Source organism: Cydia strobilella, chromosome 1 (genome assembly GCF_947568885.1).
Source record: "Cydia strobilella chromosome 1, ilCydStro3.1, whole genome shotgun sequence".
Classification (NCBI taxonomy): domain Eukaryota; kingdom Metazoa; phylum Arthropoda; class Insecta; order Lepidoptera; family Tortricidae; genus Cydia; species Cydia strobilella.
This window is the reverse complement of record NC_086041.1, coordinates 3,178,466-3,188,221: the sequence shown is the minus strand read 5'-3', so window position 1 is coordinate 3,188,221 and position 9,756 is coordinate 3,178,466. Positions and strand designations below refer to the sequence as shown.

The 9,756-nt window shown below is 36.3% G+C and overlaps 1 protein-coding gene across 1 annotated transcript; it reads left to right on the top strand.

Annotated features, from left to right (window-relative positions):
• The first annotated feature begins 4,752 nt into the window (after nt 1–4,752).
• On the top strand, nt 4,753–6,731 carry LOC134747760 (uncharacterized). Its single transcript, XM_063682398.1, has 3 exons — nt 4,753–5,112; nt 5,796–6,277; nt 6,314–6,731. The coding sequence occupies exons 1-3, from the start codon at nt 4,972–4,974 to the stop codon at nt 6,729–6,731; spliced, it is 1,041 nt and encodes a 346-aa protein (XP_063538468.1). The 5' UTR covers nt 4,753–4,971.
• Nucleotides 6,732–9,756: the final 3,025 nt, after the last annotated feature.

Sequence of the window (9,756 nt, the reverse complement as noted above, 5' to 3'; positions counted from 1 at the left end):
TGTGGGTTATTCCCACTAGTTACCACCAAGTTGTTACCAGTGAATTTATTTCCCATATTTCTTTCTTTCTTTCTTGGTGGTAAGTAGTGGGAATAACCCCCATATGTCCACTTCATCTCTCAACGCGAACCAATAGGAAGTGTGCATTTCCGAGCAGGAGCACTCCCATTGGATGGCGTGGCGTTAACAGATAAAGTGGACTTATGGTAGCGACATCATATCGACATTTGCATTAAAACGTTATCACCGTGATGTCGCCATGTACGGCTTATCAGCATCCTCGCCGAAGCCTGGCAGCCTTGTGTCCTTTAGAATAAGAAAGAATTTGAATCCTATACTGATATAATTTTAAAATAAGTGACCTAGTGATTGTATTGTATTGTAGTTCGGGCGATTTTCCGCAACTCGACGACTGGCGCCTATTTTGCGTGACATGACCTAGTGCATAGATTAGTATATGTTATTACTGTAATAGATAAGAAACTCTCGGATATTTCACGTTCACGTCTCTACTAGTGCTGCCCCTAACGGTCCTACTCTCAACTAATGAGACTGTATATGCAGTAAACACGCACACATGTACACACACACACACACACACACACACACACACACATACTTATGGGTTCTTTACCTACAAGTAACAATTTTAATATTGGATACTGATTTATGTAGTTTTCTTTGTCGTGCCAAATTCCATTGTGTATGCTTAGAAAACTACATAAATCAGTTTTTCAGAATAAATAAATGAAAACTTATGTTGAATCAAGTACAATATATTATTTATAGGTACCTACTTATTTACATACGTTCTATTCCAAGTAACTAAGACAAATGCAAATACAGCGTGAAAATATCTTAACAGCGAGTAGGTATACATAAATATAGTATGTAACAATTTATTTCCTGACTATGTTTTAAATAATAATCAGAGGCAACCTATTTCATTTCTTCTTCTTGATCCTAAAATAACTTGGAAAGCTTCATTGATAGTTTGATCCAACTTTGTAGTAATTTAATTTACATCCATTTTTGGTCGCATATTTCATAGTTTTTAAAACATTCCAGCTTTTTATCCACAATTTGTGGTGCGGTCATCTGGGTGTTACAGCGCATAGGTAGATTTTTCCTTTTCTAAGTTCACTGAAATTGCCATTGACAAAATCGAAAAACTTATCGAAGCTAGCACGATACCTGCCGTGTCGCAACTTTATTCTGGAAGCTTTTTAATACCTGAAAATATATTTACAGTTAAGATGTTATCGACAAAGGTAAACGTATTGCGGTTGGATTTTGTCATTAGATGTAGGTCTTTCCAATTTTGGCAGGTTGTAGTTGATTTATCAGATTAAGACCTAGCCACGGAAAACAGTATCTTAGTTATGATAATCAGAGCGACGTGTATCTAAAGACGGGCCTTACGGGCACTAAGAATGGTGCTAGTTCAACGGTTGTTATTTGAAATGTTACAATGTTCCATGTTCCATCACCAACATTTCATAAATATGCTTTGCCCAAAGCCTCTATCAAAGCTTTTGATAAAGATGAAATAATAAATAAATGTTCCGGAGCACTATATCTGTATATACTCGAAAATTTACTTACCTTGTCCTTGTACCGATGTACATACAAGAAGGTACACAGATTCGGCGCGGCCCGGCCGCCATTGCTTTTCATCTTGCCTGCGTTGGTTTGGTTAAATGAGTAAGAGCTCAACTCAACACAACTCACAAGGTTGGTTGTGATATAAAGAAACGCTGTTAGTTAATTAAACGGAATTTATATTAAAAACCAACTTAGAAATAATTTCAAAATTTCCTGTCATACCAAACGTCATTTGGTTTTTTATTCGTCATAATACGTCAATCTGTCATTGTACGGTATATAAAATTTAAAAAAAACTACTATTACGTTTCAAATTTAATTTGTTTCCTAGTTCATTTGCAACGTAAGGTTAGTAACACTATCAAAACATTTTTTACGAAAATAATATTCTTCTAGATTTAATTAAATACGATTAAGTTACCTGCTTAGATATTTGTTTGGTATATTTCGTTTTCTACCATCTACACACTTTAGAATGATATCTAGCCACACTCAGCCCTCCTTATGCTAAAAGGCGGTATCTCAAAAACGAGTGAACTGGAAATGGAACGTTATGATTAAATTTTAAGGTACTTATTTGCATTCAATCTTCAATTGAGATACCGCTTTTTAGCTCAGCAGGGCACCACCGGCTGAGGAATAGATGTCCAACATAACCCAGAGATGGCATTATTATCAGCATTACATTACTCCTCTTCAGAGATACTATACCATGACCTAGTGATTATTTAATTGTTTTTATGATTGGTAAAGTAAATTTCAATACCAAAAATCAGTTTATTTTTCTTTAAACCACCGTTTTTATTAAGCCCTTATATTAATTTAATAAGGTTACTGGTAATCGACGTATTCTAGAAACTGCTGATTTTCGGATAGCTTACATGACCTTTTTAACTGCAAATTATAAGCTTTACTATATATCTTCCTAAAAAGGAATATGTTGAGTTGCCAATAAGCCTATATATTTTTGAAGTGTTTGTCAAACGGTCTTAAAACCTTTTTTTTTTCAGATCCTGTATTGTAAGTTTTTTTCTTCTACTATATTTTTAGGGTGTGGCCTCGAAAGTAGTACGTACTACGTAGTCTGAAAATCTAAACTGCAATATGATTTTTTTACTCTCATACCATGTCAGAAATATTGCAATTTTTTTTTTACTCTGCATACTTCCAGTTCTCACCTACGGTGCTCAGACTTGGTCTGTGACAGAAGCTCAGAAGTCCAAACTCGGGGTTTGTCAGAGAAGTATGGAGCGCAGCATACTAGGTGTGAAACTCGGGGATCGCATCCGGAACACCACGCTGCGCTCTAAAACCCAAATAATAGATGTAGCTCGGAAAGCGGACAAGTTAAAGTGGGACTGGGCTGGTCATGTCTGCCGCATGCCGAATGACTTGTGGGCCAAAATAACCACAGTGGGTGCCCCATGAGTCAAACCGGGGATCCGGCAGACCTCGTCGGCGGTGGCGGGATAACTTGGACTCCTTTTTGAGCGACTGGCCAGATGTAGCTCAAAACCGGGAGGAGTGGAAGAAGAGGGGGGAGGCCTTTGCCCAGCAGTGGGACACATTAATAGGTTCGTAATAATAATAATAACATACCATGTCAGCAATATTGCAGATTAGCTTCTAAGTTTCTATTGTTTAATGATACCACACCCTATTAATATTCTAGTAATTTATGTTTTGTAATATATACCTCAAAAGTCGTGTACATTTTACTAGTGTTAGTTTGATAAATCAATTAAACTAACACCAGTAAAATTTACACTACTTATTTGGTATGTTTTACTAAACTAAGACCGGTTTAATCAGCAAAACAAGCACTGATAAAATATTAGTAGATATTAGAGTTTGGTAATAACTACAGCACAAATCTGTTAGATATTACCAAACAAATTTTAGGAAAAAATACGAAACACACATGATAGATAATACTTAATTATATTTGATAAAATCTACGGTACACTTCTAGTAGTAGTTATCTCTGATAAAAAGCACGATACACATCTGATAGATTTTACTAACCTAACCTTGATGAGAACTGCATTACATGTCTGGTAGATATATCAAACAACCTTTGGTAGTAACTAAAATGTAATCTGGTAATTATTACCAAACTAACGCTGATAAAATACACCGAACGTAATCACGTTCGGTGTTTTTTTTTTAAATACTGCTAAATTTTGTTTGTTTTTTGCTAAGTTTTGATTAGTAAATACTGCTAAATTTGTTTGTTAGAGTTTACCAAATAAAATAGATTATACTTACGAGTGAAGTTTAGTTTTCTCTATCAAACTGATTTGATACATTCTACCATATAATAAGTGCTATCTACCAAATTTTTTTTGTATACCAAAAAAGGTAACAGTAGAACATGCAAAATGTATATGGTAAAAAGAAAACAAGTTTGTTGGGTAAAACATACAATATCTGTTTAGTAGATTGCAGCAAACTACATTGTATTTTTTTTAATAAAGTACTTTGATAAAAAGGTTACTAAAGTACTTTGGTTGAAATCTACTAAAGTTCTTTAGTGAGAAACGTTACTTAAGTACTTTGGTAAAACATGTTACTAAAGTACTTTGGTGAGAAATGTTACTAAAGTATTTTGGTAAAAAATATACTAAAGTACTTTGGTGAGAAATTTTACTAAATTATACTTTGGTAAAAAATTATACTACAGTAATATTGTCTTCGGTTACCGCCATAGTTACTCATGAAATAAAACTATGAAAACGGATTATATCGCGTATATTGAATTTATAATACATCCCGACGTTTCGAACTCTTTACAGCGTTCGTGGTCAACGGGTGACCCGTAATCCGATAATCCGTTTTCATAGTTTTATACTACAGTACTTTGGTGAGAAAGTTTACTAAATTACTTTGGTAAAAACTGTACAAAATATAAGCGTAATCTACCAAATAAATTTGGTAACATTTACGCAGAATCTAGTATATCCAACCTAACATTTTTTTCAATGTATGCGCTGTAAGAGAGGCGCGCGGGTGAGCGAGAGGGAGATAGAAATTTCTCCCGCGCTCCTGCGGGCTGCGGCCCGCTTCGATTTTCAATAATATTTTTGTATTGATTTTCATTCTGTTTCCGTGTCTGTACTTCCGTATCAAAAGAAAAAAATGATTATACTCAGTTTCGTCCTCTATATTAGCATAAGAGACACATGTAGTATCGCGTAGCGCATGCCATTTCACACTATTTTGAGAATTTTAGTTTTTTTTTTTTGTAAGGTAGTTTGCCTACCAGCTCCCGTCTACCCGTACTTCATTCGCTTTTTAGTGCCCCGCCGTTTCACATCGCTCTCCCGTATTAAAGTGATAAAATATCAGTGATTAACGTTTTAAAAGATGCCTAAACGTAAACGTGAAAAGGATAAAGATAGTTACGATTATCTTTTAAAGAAAATCAAACGGCTCGAGAAGAAATTACGATCACTAGATCGTGACAAACATCGTGACTCATCGAACTCGCAGGATGAATCAGGTATGCGATAGGCAACCTTTTTTAAACCTTATTAAGATCTACGTAAATAACGTTTTTTAAACTTATATGCTTATAAATAGCAGATTAAGGTTGAAACCTGAGTGCTAGTTATATTATCAGTTTTTTAGTACATGGTACCCTGTACCTACCTACTAACGTTTGAGTTGCGGGCAGTACAATGGGACTGTTTCTTTTTGAACAAAGTAGATCATTTTAAATCACATTTAGAAACGGGTCTATCGCGAATTTATTTTGTTACCTTTATTTACCGACGTTTCGACACAGGTTAGCCGCGACCACGACCAGTGAAACCTGTGTGAAACGTCGGTAAATAAAGGTAACAAAATAAATTCGCGATAGACCCGTTTCTAAATGTGATTTAATATGTGTTTAAACCGCGAAAGTTTTAAATGTTATAAAGTAGATCATTACTTATATTGCGAATAAGAGCCGCAATATATAGGTACATGTTTATAAATGTAAACAACAAAGTGTACGGCTACGGACAGTACTTGCTATGCATTGGGACTGTTCTGCCGATGATTTAACTTGTCAATAAAAATACATTAGATTTTTTTATGCGTGTTTATTTAATATCACGTACAATGGTCGTAGTACACTAAAAAGTGTGGAATAACAGTTCGGGAACAGTTCTTGTTAAAGAAACTTGCGACTGCCACTTACACAGTTATTATACTACACCGTGGACATAAGTGCTGACCCTTTAGAAGCATGGGCGATTCCTGAGGATGATGCCTATCATGCGTCCCCGGCAAAGCAATACTCGGGGTCGGACCAGACAGATTCAGGTTCCGTAGCCAATGAAGTTTCTCCGCCTGCGGCCGCCATGTCGAAACATGCCGCCGTCGTGCCTCCAGTAGACCCGCAGCCGACTCCCGCCGCGCCAGCTAATCCTGCTGCATCAGCTGCTCCTGCCGCGCCGATCCTATATATATTAGATTCTCCAGCTACCCCCGCCGTCGAGAATATTGACCAGCCGTTACCTGAAACAGAAGAAGAGTTAGATGCTGATTTGATGGAAATACTGGGTTCTGATCCCAATGCTGTAAAACAATATGGAAGAGACATACAAAAGGACCTGTCGATTAGATTAAAACATTGCGCAACAAACGGATTAACGAAGGAGTTGCGCAATAAATTCAAAGATAGATATTAGACATCTCCTGAAATCAACGCGGAAGTCAGCAAGGCCGCAGTATCGGATGTGGTAATTAAACGCGACAAAGATTGTCAACATGCTGATACCATTACCAGACGAAATTTTTTATTGAACGCCATGAAGAAGGAAATGAAGGATCAACTTCAAAATACAAAAATTGACAAGTTTTTATTCAGCGAAAACTTGGCCGACACTTTGAAATCGGCTAAAGCCATTACTAAATCTGGTGCAGACCTTAAGATTCCAGCGCCTAAACCTCAGGCTAAAAAGCCTAATATACCCCATACAAATAAAAATTTCAACTGGAAGCCGGGTCCAGCTCGCAGGCAGCCGGGACCGTCACGAGCGAAGGAGCCTGCGCCCTCGACACGTCATCGGCCCATGCACACCTCGAGGCCATCGCAGCATCAGCGCTACTACAGGACGAGCCACAGACATCGTTAACAACGGTAATACCAGGAGGTAGATTAGCAAAATTTTATACTCAATGGCTAATGCTCGCAGATGATCCTCTAGTATTGTCTTATATCAAGGGTTATAAAATTCCATTTTCTGAACCAGTTTCACAATTAGTACTACCAAGTACAAAAAAAACTACTCCAATCAAGAAAAAATACATAAGACGTGAATCTTTCTCAGATTTACTGTCAATTGGAGCAATCTCACAATGTGAAGCGCAAAACGATCAAATTTGTCGCCTATTTTTCTTATACCCAAACCAAATGGAAAAATGCGATTTATTTTAAATCTTAAATCTTTGAACAAATTCTTAGATACATCTCATTTTAAATTGGAGGATTTGCGCACTGCTTACAGTTAATATCAAAAGACTGTTATCTAAGTACATTAGATTTAAAGGATGCTTATTTCCTTATTAAAATACATGAAAATGACAGGAAATACCTCCGATTCCAATTTGAAAATAATATCTTCCAATTTAACGTCCTTCAGTTCGAGTTAAACAGTGCTCCTTTTGTTTTCACAAAAGTTATGAAACCAGTAGTGAAGTTGCTAAGGTTATGTGGTTAGGTGGTTACCTATCAACCATTTATCTTGATGACTTATAGCTTATCGGCAAAGAGTAATGAATGTGTTACAAATATAAAAAATACAAAAAAGCTTCTTACCTCTCTAGGCTTTATTATAAATAAAGAAAAGAGCAATTTCAACCCTTCAACGTCTTGCAAGTTTTTGGGATATATAATAAATTCAAACAAATTTGAAGTTACTCTGCCAAAAGAAAAAATATTAAAAATAAAAAATGAAATTAAAAAATTCTCTGCAATGAGGGCTAACGCGTATGAATTCGCCGCTAGGGGCGCTAGTGTAGATGGTGGTCTTTTCCATAGTTCGAAATGTCACTTGCCACTTCAATGACTGACAGCTTTTCTATAGTCTTTTGGACCACCATCAACAGAGGCGCCAACTGGTGAGCAAGAAAACGATAGCCCTCATTAAACGTTGCAAAATAAGAGATTTCGTGAGTTTTGTAGGTCTTCTTACATCGGCATGTCCAGCCGTCGAATACGGCTGGCTTTATACGAAACTTTTCGAAAGGTGCAAGTTTCTGATCTTAAAAGATCATGATAATTACGATATCTTCATGACTATCCCAAACAACTTACACACTGACTTTGACTGGTGGGAAAAATAAAATAGAAAATTCTAGTTGTAAAATCAAAGCCGATTATTACGCTGTAGAAATTTTCTCAGACGCCTCAACTACTGGGTGGGGGCCCAGGTAGCAATGTGACGTCACTGACGAAACCAAGACGTCATTTGCAAGTCATTCAATTAACGTCATACATCAGTCGGTCTTTTCGACGTCAATTTCACGTCACCCAATCGACGCCCCAAGTTCTACGTCCACCTCACGTCTCACAGACGTTGCCTGGCTGACGTCTCACTTTTGCCAACTGCAGTACATCACCACGGCATCAGTTTTAAGTCACCAAATTGACGTCCGAAGTTCAACGTCCATATCACGTCCCAAGACTTAACTAAGTCACGTCATTTTTATGGCAACCGCAGTATATATTTGCGACGTCATTCTAAAGTTGAATGATGTTGAATTATTTGGCCCATTAGATACATTTTCCGCCTTTCCGTTTGAAAATTATTTGCAACACATTAAGCAACTTGTCAGGTCACAAAATAAACCTTTGGCACAAATTGTGAAACGTTTGAAAGAAATACAAACCCAAAAATCACTGATCTCCTCAAGTCAAAACGAGGCACTTATGTCACACAGCTCAGGACCAGTACCTGCTGGTAAATTTGAACGATTTAGAAAACTTGTTTCTAAAGGTTTTTCTATTTACGTGCATGCATACCGTAAAAGAGACTCGTATTTGTTATTTAAACGACAATGTGTTTGAAGTACATAACATCTTAAGAGGCCGGTGTCGATTTTAGTCGCAAAAATGTAAAATTGATAGATTTCGTCGATGAAATTGAACACCTTTTGTTACCAAATTGAAATAACAAGTACTGGTTTCTATCAGCACGTCTTCTTATCTAGCCTTTTATCAGATCAATTTTTTGAAAACAGACACTAAATTAGTAATGGTTTTTTTCCTGAAGGACGTTTAGGTAAACGCGCGTAAAGCACTGAATTTGCCGCTCTTATTTGTAAATTTCGTAAAGTTTGGACTGCTAAAAATGGTAAATTTGTATTACACATATTCTGTACTTGACCTTTATCAGATTACATTTTTGTTATATGACTTATGAGTTCGAGGAAATAAAAGTTAATCGAATTGAAATTTTCTCCAGAAATTACTTCAAAACAAGTTACAATTTCGACTCGACTTCGCTCGCGACCTCATTATTAAAAGGCAAGATGAGAAAACGTGCTAATAGAAACCAATACTTGTTATTTAGATATTACGTAACAAAATGTGTATAATTTCAACGACTAAATCTATCAATTTAAAAATTTTGTTCCAAAATCGACTACGGCCTCTTTAAATGTGTTCTTAATGACAGAGAGTCCCTGTTTGTTTATGGCAAACGTTTTCTTCAATATGATTCACTTTATGTGTATCCACATGACTCTAAATTGACCAATATCTGCGTTGCTTCCAAACTGTCAAGCGATATCGAAGTAATATCAGTGCACAGTGTATTACAGCAAAATGTTTGTCAGTGCCCACTGAAAATGATAAAAGTATCCGTGTATGTTTTCCATTGCTTCATACTATTAATTAGTAAATAGTAAGTAGACACCTAAAATTAGTAATAAGAATACAACCACTAAAGTGGGATAAGAATGGGATGATCTATGGAAATTTTTGAAATAAATTTTTGTACTAAATTTTGATGTTTGATTGAACCGTCATTATTTGTGACTTCTTGAGTAACTTGTCTAATATATCGATCGTTCTCCGTTTGGCACAGCACACCACTGCACTGGAAGAAATCCCTTAAAGGGATAAGTTCGCCTTTGTACTGCCTATTTCTGTGCCAT

What these genes read in the sequence shown, in the direction of transcription:
- LOC134747760 (XM_063682398.1), top strand. Translation starts at nt 4,972, where the DNA reads ATGCCTAAACGTAAACGTGAAAAGGATAAAGATAGTTACGATTATCTT. An exon ending in CGCAGGATGAATCAGGTATG is followed by an intron (nt 5,113 to 5,795) that starts CGATAGGCAACC and finishes CCACTTACACAG; the next exon opens with TTATTATACTACACCGTGGA. An exon ending in CGCAATAAATTCAAAGATAG is followed by an intron (nt 6,278 to 6,313) that starts ATATTAGACATC and finishes CGCGGAAGTCAG; the next exon opens with CAAGGCCGCAGTATCGGATG.